The following is a 17,912-nucleotide window of genomic DNA, read 5'->3' as shown; positions in this document are numbered from 1 at the left end:
TTGTCCAAAGAGGACTGGATTGAGCATCAGTTTTTTTATAGCCCTTCTGTACATTGGATTTTAAACATTAGAAAAACCATTGAGTTTCACAGGTTTATTTAGTATTTAGTACTACTTATTTAGTATACTGTATTTTGGGGCTTTAAAACCTTTATTCAGAGATAAGATAGTGGATAGAGTAAGGAGCTGGGAGGAGAGGGTGGAGTATGACATGCTGCAAAGTGCTGGATTCAAACCCTGGTTGCCTGCTTCGAGGAACGAAAGGCTGATTTATACTTCTGTGTCAAATCGACGGTGTAGCCTACGCCGGCAGTCAGCATAGTGTCGTATCTGGACCGCCCGTGATGTGTAGATGTGGAAGGAATCTTCGTGACACTGGCTTGCTTGTTTAGTAATACATTTATTACAAGAAAACAATACCAGTATCCGACAAGCACCGCGGAATGCCTGGAAGACAGCTCTGCAAATCTGCTGACTCCCAGAATGTTGTTGACCAGCACCTTTTATAGGTCTTTGAGCCAATGACATAGCCTACTGCAAGCCCAAACTTATCTTGATCTCTAGTTGTCTACTATACCCTCCTGGGCTCTGCTAGCCTAATGGTTACAAACCTTGTCCATGCATGTCACTAAATTGGAAGGGGGTCTCAACCAAAATTCCTTGAATGTCTGGGGCAACATAGGTTTCTCTTTGACTTGTTTTACATCAGTTACTTATTTCCTATCAGATACTTCAATAGCTCCCGTACTTATGCAGAGGCCCAAGCACGTAGCTATCATGCACCTCCTCCAAAATGTTACTACTCATAGAATCCACGAGGACTATAAGCCCTGTGATTGGTCCGCTCGGCAGCATTGTTTTTCCCGCATTTACAGGACTTCTGGGATCTTGGAGATCGGCTGCACATCAGCCGTGTATTTCATCTCCTCCTCTCTATTCTTCATGTAATCATGTCTGTATGATAAACAGCAACATGTATCAGCTGTAGATTAACAGAACACGCTCTGAATCTCTGTGGAAAAGGAAACGGAGATCGTGGCGGGGCTGGAAACAGGCGACCGGCTATCAGAGAGACCACACTGCCCTCAAAGGTTTCAGAGGAGAATTGCTGCGTCAGCCCCTGTTGTGTAGGGGCGATGCAGAAGTCTAAATCAGCATTTAGCCTAATAGCTGAACTGCACACCCATATTGCTTCGATTAGCTTAGAATTCAACCCCAGCCTGCGGCTTATACCCAGCATGTCATTCCCCCACTGCCTCTCCCAGTTTTCGGCTCTATCCACTGTCCTCTCCTCTCTAATGAAGGTGCAAAAGTCAAAAAATAAATATGAAAAAAATAAATGAAATTGCACCTCCTGTATGACATGTTTAAAAACGGTTAATAACATGCACATACATATACCTTGTAGTCAATCTCACACCAAAGTTCAAGTGCAAAGCAACATTATTTTTTGTAAAATCCACAAAAGAGTTCTGTAAATATACTTTAACTTATACATTGTTTGAAAAGTATACCAATAAATCATAAAAAGCTGCAGAAGCAAATTAAGACTCCACCTCTGTTTACAAGACATCATACAGTTGTATTTGTCTCTGCTGCAGGGTAAGGTTTGAACTAATGCCCGTCAGCCTAAAATCTGCTGTTCAAGTTAGAAACAGCTAAAAAAATACGAACAAATAAGAGATTATATTATCAAAACAAGGCAGATAACAGCTACAACAAGGTAAATACAAAAAAACAACGTACATTTCTAACACATCCTGACAGCTAGAACACTACTGTCAGATACTGTTCCCCCTGTTTTAAATGGTCAAATCTAATGATATCAGCCTGAAAATCACAGGACCTCTCTGTTGTGGGGAAAGAAGTCAGTAGTATGAATTTGAAAGATGTGTGAGCCTCCTTTCCTAGGGAACAGTATCTGACAGTAATATTCCAAGCTGTCAGGATGTGCTTTACTTGCTATAATGGAGCTGGACACCAAATATGATAAAATGGCAATTTATATTTAGCCTATAAATCAGGGGTGTCCAAACTTTTTTCAAAGAGGGCCACATATGATGTTGTCAGAATACCTCAGGGCCAGTGACTCCTACTGAGACTATGGAATCTTAAAAGTTATATATGAAATCTCTATTTAATAAAAATATTTTACATTTTTTCTCAATAAATCAGTAACTAGGAGGTCCTCAGTTCTCCACAAGCCACATATTAGAAAACTTTATCTTCTTCTGGAGGAAAATGTTTTTCATTGGGGTCGGGCAATGTGGAAAAAATATTGTCTCATTATTTTCCTATGGCAGAATCATGATCTGGATTTCATCACACTTCTTTTTCATGTTGTTTTTAAGACTTTTCTGACCAGCAGACAACAATTTAAGAACAATATAATTATTTTCCTGCGTTCTGAACAATTTTATGCACCAAATTTTGCCTTTTCTGTACAATTTCATAATTTTGATCTTGTCTTGTGTCCTCTTTTGTGTCTTCTGAACTTTTAGTGTTCATCAAGAACATTTTCACATCATGATAAAAACATTAATTTAAAAACATGTCAGCTTTAAGAGTTCTTGTGTTTCTTCTTTATTGCCGTCTTGCAGAATTCCCAGAGCTTTGGCTTTTAGACAGGTAGTCCATATGAAGCTTTTTGAGATGTTTCTGGATTGACTTTAGTTTTGTTTGTGTGCTTGAAAGAAACTGCAAATGTACAGATGATTCAGAAGGTGATTAATTTCTTTGCTATAATTAACACAATTTAAGATGGAAGCTTGGGGCCATAAATAAATGGACCTTGGGCCGCAATTGGCCCCCGGGCCATACTTTGGACATGCCTGCTATAAATGAATGAGCACACTTTCTTCCAAATGTCCATTATATTCAAAATGAAAAGTCTCTCACAAATACAACATTTTTTTATTGATAGAAATAACAGTAGTTGTTTGTGTTAATAAAGACATATAAACACAAACGAAAATGAACTTTATCACCAAAAACACATTTCCACTGCATTTCAGCCCTGCCACAAAAGGACCAGCTAACATCATTTCAATGACACACAGGTGTCACACACATTAACACAGGTGTGGGTGTTGATGAGGACAAGGCTGGCGATCAATCTGTCATGATTGAGTGACTGGACACTTTAAAAGGAAGATGGTGCATGACACCATTGTTCCTCATCTGTTAGCCATGGTTACCTGCAAGGAAACACGTGCAGCCATCATTGCATTGCACAAAAAGGGCCTAACAGGGAAGTTTATAGCAGCGAGTAAGATTGCACCTCAGTCAACCGTCTATCCAATTATCAAGAACTTCAAGGAGAGAGGTTCAATTGTTGCCAAACAGGCTCCAGGGCGCCCAAGAAAGTCCAGCAAGCGCCAGGACAGTCTCCTGAAGGTGTTACAGCTGCGGGATCGGGCCACCACCAGTGCAGAGCTTGCTCAGGAATGGCAGCAGGCAGGTGTGAGTGCATCTGCACGCACAGTGAGGCGAAGACTTTGGGAGGAAGGCCTGGTGTCAAGGAGGGCAGCAAAGAAGCCACTTCTCTCCAGTAAAAACATCAGGGACAGACTGATATTCTGCAGAAGGTACAGGGACTGGACTGCTGAGGACTGGGGTAAAGTCATGTTCTCTGATGAATCCCCTTTCCGATTGTTTGGGGCATCTGGAGGAAGGCTTGTTCGGAGAAGACGAGGTGAGCGCTACCGTCAGTCCTGTCTCTTGCCAACAGTGAAGCATCCTGAGACCATTCATGTGTGGGGTTGCTTTTCGGTCAAGGGAGTGGTCTCTCTCACAATCTTGCCTAAAAACACAGCCATGAATAAAGAATGGTACCAGAACGTCCTCCGAGAGCAACTTCTCCCAACCATCTAAGGGCAGTTTGGTGATGAAGAATGCCTTTTCCAGCATGATGGAGCACCTTGCCATAAAGCAAAAGTCATAACAAAATGGCTCGGGGAACAAAACATTAAGATTTTGGGCCCTTGGCCAGGAAACTCCCCAGATCTTAATCCCATTGAGAACTTGTGGTCAATCCTCAAGAGGCGGGTGGACAATCAAAAACCCACAAATTCTGACAAACTCCAAGCATTGATTATGCAAGAATGGACTGCCATCAGTCAGGATTTGGTCCAGAAGTTGATTGACAGCATGCCAGGGAGAATTGCAGAGGTCTTGAAAAAGAAGGGTCAACACTGCAAATATTGACTTATTGCATGAATTCTGTGTAATTCTCAATAAAAGCTTTTGATACTTATGAAACGCTTCTAATTGTATTTCATTATACCATAGAAACATCTGACAAAAACACCTAAAAACCCTGAAGCAGCAGACTTTGTGAAAATGTAATATTTGTGTCATTCTAAAAACTTTTGGCCATGACTGTATAAACCTGTAGATCTCGACAGTCCTTTTTTATTACATTTGCTACATAAAGGTGCCGGTTGAGTGAGGTTGTTCAATAAAACAAAGTTGTGAAATAATTCTTGCTTGTATTGAAGCAGATTTTAAACCCCAACTCAAACTATTAACATCAATCAAACCATACATATCAATATGCAGTCAGATGATCTGGACAAACCCCTTAGGATCAGAGTAATACGATCAGGTCGCCTCATGTTGATCTATAACAAATGATATCTTGTTGTTTATTTCACACCCTGCCTTCTTTAGTGTTGTGTGTAAATTTGACTAATGTTCATGACTGCAGGAGACAACGGGTACACACAGGGCTTCTGTTTTCCTTTTTCAAGGCTGTAGTAGAAGCATTAGCTTGAATTAATAGAACAGTTAAAAACAGCATGTAAGAGGACATGCTTGGGGATTTGTCCTGCAGTAGTTTCTCAAAGTCAAGTTCCTGATATTGATCCAGCTTTAAAAGATGTGTTAGTATTTATATCTTGAATGCTAAATAGGAAGCTAGTAAGCTTTGTTTTGACACAAGGGGAGTCTTCTTCAGTGTCACAATACTTAACATCCCTTCAAACTGGTCTCACTCTATTTACTCTGGTTATCTTGTCTAGTCCAGGCCAGGCAGGGATGGTAAGCAAGCTACTGACTCTGGCGTCAGTAGACGTCTACGATGGCTTAGTCATTTTAGGGCTGACCCTCATGTAGTAGCCTGTCACCAAACTTTGAGTAGCAAACTGTCAAAGCAGTACTTTTTACGTAAAAACATTCAGAGGCTTGGTTTACTGACTTTGTGGGGCAGTGGGTCAATTAATTTGAGCTGAGCAGTTATCAGGCCCCTGTCCTTTGGAAGCATCTACCATTCAGGGTCAGGGAAGCAGACACCCTCTCTACTTTTAAGAGTAGGCTTCAAACTTTCCTTATAGGCTTAGACTGCTGGGGGAACTGACACACTGGGATCCTATCTCACCCCCTTCCCCCCAAACCCCTCACACTTAATTTAACTCTCCCTGTCCCATTAAAGTTACTAACCATAGACCTTTCTGGAGTCCCTGAGCTCCCTTGTCTCGTAGGTTCCTCTGAGCTGCCGTAGACGTCCTCCTGCTGTGGACGTTCCAGACTCCAGCTGAGACGGACGTGCTGGACTCCAGCGGCAACAGCTTCTACTACTCATCTCATCACTATCACTGCTCCCTCTCTCTCTTACTCCCCTCTATCCCTCTTTCCAGACCCAACTTGGTTGAGGCAGATGGCTGTCTAACATGAGTCTGGTTCTGCTCGAGGTTTCTGCCTGTTAAAGGAAGTTTGTCCTCTCTGCTGTAACTAGCTAAATACTGTGAGGTGCAATGCTCATGGTGGATTAAGGTGGGGTCAGACTGAGTCTTATCCTGTCTTGGTGTTGGGTCTCTGTTCATAATTTGACATAGAGTGGTCTAGACCTACTCTGTTTGTAAAAGAGTCTTGAGATAACGTTTGTTGGGATTTGGCGCTACACAAATAAAGATTGATTGACTTCATCAAGAATGAAGCATTAATTCACTAAAGAATTGCATTATTTTTGCGCTTCATTGGAGCCAATTTCCTCCTACAACAGGACAATGACCCAAAGCACACTTCCAGATTATGCAAGAACTATTTAGGGAAGAAGCAGGCAAATGGTATTCTGTCTGTAATGGAGTGGACAGCACAGTCACCAGATCTCAACCCCATTGAGCTGTTGTGGGAGCAGCTTGACCGTATGGTACGCAAGAAGTGTCCATCAAGCCAATCCAACTTGTGGGAGGTGCTTCAGGAGGCGTGGGGTGAAATTTCTTTAGATTCCCTCAACAAATTAACAGCTAGAATGCCAAAGGTCTGCAATGCTGTAATTGCTGCAAAGGGAGCATTCTTTGATGAAAGCAAAGTTTGAAGGACAAAAATATTATTTCAACTAAAAATCATTATTTCTAACATTCTCAATTTCATTGACTATATTTTCTATTCATTTTGTAACTCATTTAATAAATAAAGTGTGAGTTTTCATGGAAAACACAAAATTGTCTGGGTGACCCCAAACTTTTGAACAGTAGTGTATGTATATATATATATATATATATATATATATATATATATATCTATATATATATAATAAGAACTTTAAAATAGTTAAACGTAGAGCTTAATATAATGCACTGTTCAGCGAATTTGAAAATAACTGTGAACATTGAGAAAACAGGAGAGAAACCAAACACACACACTATACTTAGCCTCAAGGTCAGGGAGAAAAGTTAGTTTATGAAAAATAATGTTTGTATAAATTCCAAAAACTTTGCACATATACCTTCATGCATTGTTCAAACACAACTTGGGTCTTTCTTTAGGTCTGTACTAACATACATTTTAAATTCAATTTGAATAGTTAAACATGATGACAAAAACACACAGTGCAGGTCGCTGCTGGGTCACAGCCTCAGCGGAGAGGATCAGTATATAAAGAAGCTGTCTCTGTTCCAAGTCATTCAGTGAATCTACCTGCTGGTTTGATCGTCACTACAAGGTAAAGTTTTCACTTCAGCCATATTGAAAATGTTCTTACTGTGTTCATGATTACTTAAAGGGTCCACATGCAGACTGTTTTGGTTTGATTCATCCGGTGATGTCAGCATACAGCAAAGAAAGATGAGGAGAGAGAAGATAAGATATTCCTTTATACGTCCAACAATGGGGAAATTTAAAGTCTTACAGCGAGTAAACAAGAGCTTATAAGTTAGTAATTGTTAAAAAAAAAAAATTAGCAATTAAAAAGTAAATTAGCATATCTTAAGAAAAAGTATGTACAGAACTAAATAAGTAACATGATATATATTTACAAAGCAGAAATACATTAAGAGATGTGAAAGAGATAAAACAGTTAACCTCATACTGACACAACATTTATATTTTTTGCATTGCATTAACTTCTCAAATATATCTTCACACAGATGGCTTCAGGTCTTTATTTGGTCGCAGTTGTCTGCCTGACTGGTGGACTGTGGATTGGTGCAGATGTAAGTTAATCTCAGTTTACTCTTTTTCTCACATCTGAACCTTAAACCTCGTATCTATCACATTTCTGTTGCCTGATCATCATATTTTTAACCTCACACTCAAAACTTGAGTCAAAAAGTCACATTTAAAGATGAATTCAATGCTAACTGTGTTTTCTTTATGTTTACAGGCAGCAGTGAGTGCAGGTTGGTAGAGTTCTATGCATTTAAATAACATTACAACTGAAGCTTTGTGACTCTAGATAAAGCTCAAGTGCTTTTAGTTATTACTGTTTTTAAACTGCTAGCTTCTAGTTTGATTGGTTAAAAAAAATGACTTTTTTAACAGCAAAAGGCAGAGGTCCTATTTGACTTTAATGGTGAAATATTTTAAAATTACTTTCTCTTTTATATTAAATACCTCTTGTTTGTTTGGGTGTAAAAGAAAGTAAGTTTTGATGCTTACAGTCCTGTTTTCACTGACTTAGACTGCTGAATAATCGGATGAGCTTTGGCCAACAAATGTCACCCTAAACATGATAAAACATGACTGTCCTGTGGTCTCAATGTCATATTACCCAGATGGCTGCAAGAGCTGCCCCGCTGAATGGACTCAGTTTGGAGACCACTGTTACATGTACAACTTCAGTCCCAAGGATTGGGCTGATGCAGAGGTACTTTTTGAAACATCAGAATTACTCCCACTGTGTGTGTGCTTTAAAACAGCTTGCTCTTTAATATTCATAAAGATAACGCCAACATCAGTTTCTGAGACCTCTGCGTCATCAGTGTGATATATTCTTTCAGTAAAAACCTGAAGTATACGATCAGAAACATGCAGTGCACTGATAATCCACCAGGTGTGAGTAATTCATGCACCAGAAGGACGTCATTTGAGACATCCAAAATGTCAGCTGTGGATCAGAGACCCACTCCAGGTTTTTCAGGGATATTTTTAACAATTTAAAAAAGTTTGGATTAAAAAAAACTTTCAAATTGTTCCTGAAACTTCAAGAGGAGTAGTTACTGGATTGATGTAAAACTAATTAATTTTTCATTACTTAATTTATAGTCAAACCGAGTTGAAAATGTGTGTATAAAATGAATACAGCAGGTATATAAGGACATTTATTTAGATTATTATTAGTCAATCATCATTTTATTACATTTCATACATTATTCCATAAAGCAACATACAGTCTTTTTATTATTTAAGAACATGTTTAAATGACATAATGAGGTATATTTAGAGTAGAAATTGAGATATTTATAATGTATATTTTTATATATGTAACCTGCTGTATTATGATGATTGATGACTTGTTGAATGTTGCCATGGCTCCCTAGTAAATAATTATATTTTGGTTATTGAATTCAACTACAAACTGAACAATTCAGAGAAGAAATATACAATACATTAGGTTTTTTTCTGTGTAGTAGATACAGAATATGTATGACGTTGTTGTGCAATATGGAAAAAAAAAATTCTGTGCTGAAATTACTTGGGTTAAAATTTGAAGGAAACTCAAAGTTTAATAGGCTAAAAATGTTGTTTTTATATGTTTTAGTTTGTTTAAAAAAGAAGAAACTTTTACACCGAAATGCCTGATGTATCACATATGATACAAATGAAAACTCAGATATGAAAATTGCTATTTAATTTCTATTCTTTTCTTTTTGTCAGAAGGTCCAATAAACACTACATTTTCACAGAATTAGAATTTTCTGGTGATAATTTAATGGTTCAGGCTTTACAGGGTTAATAATCATAAAGTCAAACATGTTTTTTCCACTTTGTCATTATCACTCCATGATTTACATTTTCATCCCTCCCTCTTTCTCTGTTCCTCTCTCTCCGTCTTCCTCATCAGGTGTCTTGCGTGAATCATGGTGGGAATCTTGCTTCAGTGCATACCAAAGAGCAGTATGACTTCATCAGAAGTGTAATTAAAACAGCTACTGGAGGCGAGGCACAAACTTGGGTTGGAGGCTATGATGCAGCCAAGGTTAGTGATATAATATCAGTTTCATTTCACCTTACTTTATTTATTTATTTATTTATTTATTTATTTATTTATTATCTAGTTCAAATTTAAGTCACCTTTTATTGATTTATTTATTTATTAATTATTTATTTATTATCTAGTTCAAATTTAAGTCACCTTTTATTGATTTATTTATTTATTATTTATTTATTATCTAGTTCAAATTTAAGTCACCTTTTATTTATTTATTTATTAATTATTTATTTATTATCTAGTTCAAATTTAGGTCACCTTTTATTTATTTATTTATTATTTATTTATTATCTAGTTCAAATTTAGGTCACCTTTTATTTATTTATTTATTATTTATTTATTTATTATCTAGTTCAAATTTTAGTCACCTTTTATTTCTTTATTTCTTTATTTATTATTTATTATCTAGTTCAAATTTAAGTCACCTTTTATTTATTTATTTATTTATTATTTATTATCTAGTTCAAATTTTAGTCACTTTTTATTTATTTATTTATTATCTAGTTCAAATTTTAGTCACTTTTTATTTATTTATTTATTATCTAGTTCAAATTTTAGTCACTTTTTATTTATTTATTTATTATCTAGTTCAAATTTGAGTCACCTTTTACTTATTTATTTATTTATTATTTATTATCTAGTTCAAATTTTAGTCACCTTTTATTTATTTGTTTATTATTTATTTATTATCTAGTTCAAATTTAAGTCACCTTTTATTTATTTATTATCTAGTTCAAATTTAAGTCACCTTTTATTTATTTATTTATTTATTTATTATTTATTATCTAGTTCAAATGTTAGTCACTTTTTATTTATTTATTTATTATCTAGTTCAAATTTGAGTCACCTTTTACTTATTTATTTATTTATTATTTATTATCTAGTTCAAATTTAAGTCACCTTTTATTTATTTATTTATTAATTATTTATTTATTATCTAGTTCAAATTTTAGTCACCTTTTATTTATTTATTATTTATTATCTAGTTCAAATTTTAGTCACCTTTTATTTATTTATTTATTTATTATTTATTATCTAGTTCAAATTTAAGTCACCTTTTATTTATTTTTTTATTTATTATTTATTATCTAGTTCAAATTTAAGTCACCTTTTATTTATTTATTTATTAATTAATTATTTGTTATCTAGTTCAAATTTAAGTCGCCTTTTATTTATTTATTTATTTATTTATTTATTTATTTATTTATTTATTATTTATTATCTAGTTCAAATTTTAGTCACTTTTTATTTATTTATTTATTATCTAGTTCAAATTTTAGTCACTTTTTATTTATTTATTTATTTATTTATTTATTTATTATCTAGTTCAAATTTTAGTCACCTTTTATTTATTTATTTATTTATTATTGAGTTCAAATTTAAGTCACTTTTATTTATTTATTTATTTTAAGCATAGCCCCTTATTTTCTCTTTATGGTTTACTATTGTAATTTAATGTTTATTATCTTAGAAATTATTGTGGCATATACGTATTTCTTTAACATTATTCGGTTTCTATCTGAAGGGTTGGTTTTCTTTGGTTTAATAATTTTTGATTCCTGTTTTATTTTTTGTATTTCTGTATGTTTTTCTTAGGAGGGTGTGTGGCTCTGGAGTGATGGTTCCAAGTTTGAGAAGTTCACCTTCAAGTTCTGGGGACCCCATGAGCCAAGCAATTATCAGGGCAAGGAAAATTGTCTGGAGATCAACTTCAGAGGTATATCTTTTTTTGTTGATATATATTGTTTATTTATTCATTCTCTTTATTTCATCAAACACCAGATTTGGACATTTAAGAAGAGACAAGTCATCTTTTTGTGACTAATTATCTAATGCAACCTTATTTTGCTTATGAATCACGTTTTGTTATTTAATCATTAGATTGAGAACAGAACACTTTTGTAATTTCAGGACATGTTTCATTATTCTCTAGAAATGTATTCACATAAAATACTCATTACATCACTCAGTTATGTAAGAGATCATGTATGGTTAGCAGGTTGTTGTGGGAAAAAGAATCCCGACAGGGTGGTCAAGACCCATGTCATGTCTTACACAACTTCTCTGCCTGTTGCGGTGGATTGAACATGAAACTGTCCTCATTCAGCTCTCCTTCTTCTCTGAGCTCTGTGGTTCACACACCTTTAAAAAGAAACTAATGTCACAACTTTGAACCCTGCTGCTATCATCACCACCGCTCATGGTTTAACTTTCTTTGTAGAGATCACTAACCTAAAGTTTCTCTCACCTGCTCCACTCCTTCATCAGATTGATGGACAGGATCCAATATGGAAACATCTGTAGCCTGATGATTTAGCATGCTAACGGAAGCTAATGTTTTAGCCACAGGGTTTAGATGCTAACAGAAGCTAACAGTTTCCCTTCACCTTATGGTCTATGGTGTCAACAAGCAGCAGCTAAATGTGTCTGAACTCTTTTCTGTGGATTGATTTGACCTGACGTGTGATCAGTTTGTCTCTGGTGTTGCTCATGTTAGTGAAAGTTAATAACCGCTGTCAAAGGGTTTGGACCAATCAGAATCAAGCGTCTTACCCAACTGGAAGATCAGTAAGAGAAAATAAGTAATTATCTCCAACCTTTATCAATTCTTTCTTTTCAATCCCAGGTAGCGCCAATGACATAGCTTGCAACGCCAAGCTGGGTTACATGTGTGGCATGGGTCTGTGAAGATCGCCGTTTATTGCTGTCACCTTTGCTGTCCAGATGATGTCACCTCTACCAGGAAGTCGCTCCTAAATGACATCACTGCTGACAGATCTTTAACAGTTTTGATTTGATTGATGTTGAATCAATAAACTGATTTAAAGTGACTCATCATTCCCTTCATTTCTTTTATCATCTGGATATATTATGAAGAAAATCACATTCCTGTAAAGAAGAAAATCAAGCTCAATGGGCCTCATTCACTAACAGTGCGTACGCACGAATACGTGCTTCAACCGTGCATATGAACGTTTGAAGCACAAATCTGGGATTCCTCAGATCATGCGTACGCACAAATGATGACGACCAACTCTCAGAAAATGTGAACACATACTCTTTGAATTAAATGCATGACATATTTAAAACTACTTTCAGTAAAAGAAAAAAAAACAGAAAACTGTCATATAGCTATCTGGCAAAAAGAAAGGCAGAAAACTCATCACATTTTCTATTTTCAAGGTTTTATTTCAAGGTTAGCTACTATTTTTGTTGATATTTTTTATTATAATGTGTAAAATGTACTATTTTAGACAACTTAAAAAAAAACATTCTGGAAGACATCTCACGACCCCCACATTTGTGTCTCACGACGACCCCCACTTTGGGAACCCCTGCTCTAAGCTGATCCATCAATGTATTTCACATTTACCATCCTGCACAGAAGAGCCATCACATTATTTGACCACTGAGGCGATAACTCACCCTGCTAAGAAAGTCCATCTGCAGGAATAACACCCACCCCCCCGAGGAGGCCAGCGGGGAAAGTCCCCACCTTTGATGGGTTAACACCCATCACCCACCCTGACATGCAGGAAACAGGAAAGTTCAGATTAGACAGCAGCAGGATGATTTGTTAACATAGACCACACTACATCTGGTTGGTTCAGTACTTCTAAAAGTAAACACCTATAACTGGCAGATTATTGGAGCAGAGACAAGGGGGAAGAGGTGGGTGAGGGGGGGGGGGGGGGGGGTTGTCAGTTGGATGAATAATGACTTCATGAAGCTAATAGAGTGTGTAGTATACAGTCATGGCCAAAAGTTTTGAGAATGACACAAATATTACATTTTCACAAAGTCTGCTGGTTCAGGGTTTTTAGGTGTTTTTGTCAGATGTTTCTATGGTATAATGAAATACAATTAGAAGCATTTCATAAGTATCAAAAGCTTTTATTGAGAATTACACAGAATTCATGCAATAAGTCAATATTTGCAGTGTTGACCCTTCTTTTTCAAGACCTCTGCAATTCTCCCTGGCATGCTGTCAGTCAACTTCTGGACCAAATCCTGACTGATGGCAGTCCATTCTTGCATAATCAATGCTTGGAGTTTGTCAGAATTTGTGGGTTTTTGATTGTCCACCCGCCTCTTGAGGATTGACCACAAGTTCTCAATGGGATTAAGATCTGGGGAGTTTCCTGGCCAAGGGCCCAAAATCTTAATGTTTTGTTCCCCGAGCCATTTTGTTCTGACTTTTGCTTTATGGCAAGGTGCTCCATCATGCTGGAAAAGGCATTCTTCAACACCAAACTGCCCTTGGATGGTTGGGAGAAGTTGCTCTCGGAGGACGTTCTGGTACCATTCTTTATTCATGGCTGTGTTTTTAGGCAAGATTGTGAGAGAGACCACTCCCTTGACCGAAAAGCAACCCCACACATGAATGGTCTCAGGATGCTTCACTGTTGGCAAGAGACAGGACTGATGGTAGCGCTCACCTCGTCTTCTCCGAACAAGCCTTCCTCCAGATGCCCCAAACAATCGGAAAGGGGATTCATCAGAGAACATGACTTTACCCCAGTCCTCAGCAGTCCAGTCCCTGTACCTTCTGCAGAATATCAGTCTGTCCCTGATGTTTTTACTGGAGAGAAGTGGCTTCTTTGCTGCCCTCCTTGACACCAGGCCTTCCTCCAGAAGTCTTCGCCTCACTGTGCGTGCAGATGCACTCACACCTGCCTGCTGCCATTCCTGAGCAAGCTCTGCACTGGTGGTGGCCTGATCCCGCAGCTGTAACACCTTCAGGAGACGGTCCTGGCGCTTGCTGGACTTTCTTGGGCGCCCTGGAGCCTGTTTGGCAACAATTGAACCTCTCTCCTTGAAGTTCTTGATAATTCGATAGACGGTTGACTGAGGTGCAATCTTACTCGCTGCTATAAACTTCCCTGTTAGGCCCTTTTTGTGCAATGCAATGATGGCTGCACGTGTTTCCTTGCAGGTAACCATGGCTAACAGATGAGGAACAATGGTGTCATGCACCATCTTCCTTTTAAAGTGTCCAGTCACTCAATCATGACAGATTGATCGCCAGCCTTGTCCTCATCAACACCCACACCTGTGTTAATGTGTGTGACACCTGTGTGTCATTGAAATGATGTTAGCTGGTCCTTTTGTGGCAGGGCTGAAATGCAGTGGAAATGTGTTTTTGGTGATAAAGTTCATTTTCAAGGCAAAGAGGGACTTTGCAATTAATTGCAGTTGAGCTGATCACTCCTCATAACATTCTGGAGTATATGCAAATTGCCATTATAAAAACTGAAACAAGCAGACTTTGTGAAATTAATAGTTGTGTCATTCTCAAAACTTTTGGCCATGACTGTATGTACATAGTCTTCATGATGTCACCCATCTGTTCCTGAAGCACGCTTTTAAAGCCAATCGTTGGTGTTATCCATATTGGAAATGCTGAACTCAACCTATATTCGTTCAAGCTAGTGTGAGATAAGAGGCGGGCCTTTAGCCTGTGATTTGGCGCCATACAAATAAAGATTAATCAATTGAATGTGATTGATTGATCACCTCAGTTCCACCTTTCTGTCTGTTTCTATATTGACGAAAAGTTAAGTCAGCACTTTCAATAAAGCAACCACCATCCTTTAGTTTCAAAGAGCCTTTTCAGAAACCAACGAGTGATGTCACTGAGACTCTGTTTTACAAGCCAAACAAACACTATTTATTCTTTGTGTGCATGTATATACCTCATGCAGCCCTCAGCATAAGTCAACACCCCAGATGAGACACCCACGTTGAAAAAAATCCTCATTATACTGTATATAAACTCCTGAACATCCAAAAGAATTGAATTGAAGAGCTTGATATGAGTCCTCATTTTACACAAGGATGGGCCAGATTAATAATCCTGCAGAATATGGTGCTACAGTCAGGTAGCCCTACACATTGTGTTGTCAGCATTCCTAGAGTCACATTTGTTCACTTGTTACTTGATAATTTAGCATATTTAGGCATGCATTGACATTTAGACACTGGATTTGACCGGAGCCTGTACTTCTTTCCTAAAGGCCAAATTCCACCAGATCCGTGTCCGGTCCGCCTCCAATCCATCACAGCACCGGATCTGATAGGTTCCTGTTCTAGTTAATCTGTTAACTTCCACTGGATCCACTTCGTTGCGTTCCGGCTGCGTCTCTGATCCAGCAGGTTGGAACACAACGGATCAGATACACAAGACTTCTATTTGTCTCAACAGAGCAGATGGAGCGGGACAGGAAGTCAGGTTTCACCAAAACAAAATGAAAACATCCTGTTAATTTTCAGAATAAAACACTCTGTGTTATCACCAGATCGTATTTCACTTAACTACAACAACAAACCAAAGTCATGATGAGCGGAGCCAGGCCTGGAGTCAACAGGTCAGAGGTTTTCAGAGGACCAGAAAGACAACATGGATGAGGAGAGGAGGAGGAGAATCCTTAATTCAGTGATTACCGAGGGAAAACCTCAGTCACATGACTCCAGCTTTAAGTTGACCAAAAGTGAATGTCTTTTTTCAAAACATTAACTTATACTTCTTTAAAAAGAGCAGTTTCCATTTCAATAAACAAACATAGAGCCTTTTATTACAACCAACGAGAGGATAAATACACTATCGAAGACAAACCAAAACTTCATATAACATAAATCCTTTTTACAATTACTTGTAAAATAAAATCTGCATTAAAACTTAAAAAACAGCTTTTCTTCAATCATGTAAAACATTCACCTCATCCAGTATGTACAGTTTTTACATCATCCACTAGAACAACAAAATGATAAACTTACACTTAATGCTGACTGAAAAAAAAAACACGGATACACCAAGCAAGCACAATCTAAATATGTTTTCACTTCCATGTCTACAGAATCTACCATCACATTAGAATAAAGTAGCAGTAAGTTGTGGAAAACATTCAGAAAATGAAGAGACAGCATGTTTATTATTAGAACTCCATTTCCAAGAAGGCTGAGACGCTGTGTGAAATGAAATTTAATACAGAATGTGTTGATTTTGTAAAGCGCTTGAATTTAAAAACATACAAAGATAACATTTAAGGTACGAACTGAGAAATAAATTGTTTTGGAAAATTCTGTCCATTTCAAAATCAATGCCTGCCTCCAGAGTCTTTCTGAAGTAATGACAGGATGATGTTCAACTGTGTGTGAATGACAGTGCTGGCAAATAATGCAACACATTATAATAATTACAATATTTCTCCAGACAGAGTTGTAAAGAATCTGGGGATTAGATTGCCTACCACAAATGATACGAAAAGACTCAGAGAATCAGGGGCGCTGTAAGCCTAGTGAGTTAAACATGCCCCACGTACAGAGGATATAATCCTCATGTTGCATATCTTCCCTCCCTCTCTTCTACCTACATTTCCTGTCGCTCTCCAGTTTTCCTATCAGATAAAGGAGACTTTGGGGCACCAGTATCCTAGTAGTCCTTAGTGCAGCGGTCGCTGGTTCAACCCCCGGCCTCAATTATCTGCTGCATGTCTTCCCCGACTCTCTACTCCCCACATTTCCTCTCTCTTCAGTTGTCCTATCATCCATCCATCCATCCATTATCCATCCACTATCCGCTTATCCCGTTGGAGCTGGAGTCTATCCCAGCTGGCTTCGGGCGGAAGGCAGGGTACACCCTGGACAGGTCGCCAGCCTATCACAGGGCTCAGAGAGACAGACAACCATTCACGCACACACTCACACCTACGGGCAATTTAGAGTGATCAATCAACCTGAGCATGTTTTTTGGATTGTGGGAGGAAGCCAGAGTACCCGGAGAGAACCCAAGCATGCACAGAGAGAACATGCAAACTCCACACAGAAAGGTACCCGCCCAGCCGGGGATTCGAACCAGTAACCTTCTAGCTGTGAGCATAGACTGTATAAAATATGGACGTAGTATCCGTGACGTCACCCATCTGTTCCTGAGAGCTGTTTTGAAGCAAATCGACGGCAGCAGCCATATTGGTAATGCGGAACTCAACTAGGCAGAGTGTGACGTAGTGTGAGTCTCTTAGCCAATGGCTGTGTGTTCCCGACCGGGAGTCACGTCAGTCATGTCCTTATTTGGGCAAAACTCATAATCTTAATATCTTCTTAACCGTCACGTTAGAAAAAAATTCACCCCCTGTACAGTGTGTGCCATTAGAGAGATTAGCTTCATAGGGCCAAGCCGTTTTTTGAACCAGGCTGTAAACATGTTTATTAATGCTGCAAAGATTGTCTTTTCCCCATTCATGTCTATGTGGTTTCCGGTGTTTCTGCAGCCAGCCTCAAGCGGATTTTCGATGTATTGCAGTTTATATCACTTCCGCATTGGCTTCATCGTTTGAGACCGGAGTTTGCCGCTTGGCTGTGAGGCAACAGTGCTACCCACTGCACCACCGTGCAGCCCGTTGTCCTATCAAATAAAGTCAAAAATATAACCCCCCCCCTCCCCAAATTCTCTCTAATATAAAAACAGATGCAGAGAATCTAA

The 17,912-nt window shown here is 37.9% G+C and overlaps 1 protein-coding gene across 1 annotated transcript; it reads left to right on the top strand.

Moving 5' to 3' along the window:
• The first annotated feature begins 6,829 nt into the window (after window positions 1–6,829).
• Window positions 6,830–12,261, top strand: LOC117821872 (galactose-specific lectin nattectin-like). The gene is made up of 7 exons (XM_034696413.1): window positions 6,830–6,943; window positions 7,368–7,433; window positions 7,604–7,619; window positions 7,995–8,086; window positions 9,284–9,418; window positions 11,027–11,147; window positions 12,057–12,261. Exons 2-7 carry the CDS (start codon window positions 7,368–7,370, stop codon window positions 12,116–12,118), a joined length of 492 nt encoding a protein of 163 aa, XP_034552304.1. The 5' UTR covers window positions 6,830–6,943; the 3' UTR covers window positions 12,119–12,261.
• Window positions 12,262–17,912: the final 5,651 nt, after the last annotated feature.

Source organism: Notolabrus celidotus, chromosome 11, assembly GCF_009762535.1.
Source record: "Notolabrus celidotus isolate fNotCel1 chromosome 11, fNotCel1.pri, whole genome shotgun sequence".
NCBI classification, from domain to species: Eukaryota; Metazoa; Chordata; class Actinopteri; order Labriformes; family Labridae; genus Notolabrus; species Notolabrus celidotus.
The sequence above is the reverse complement of the archived record's forward strand: the minus strand, read 5'-3'. Positions and strand labels throughout refer to the sequence as shown.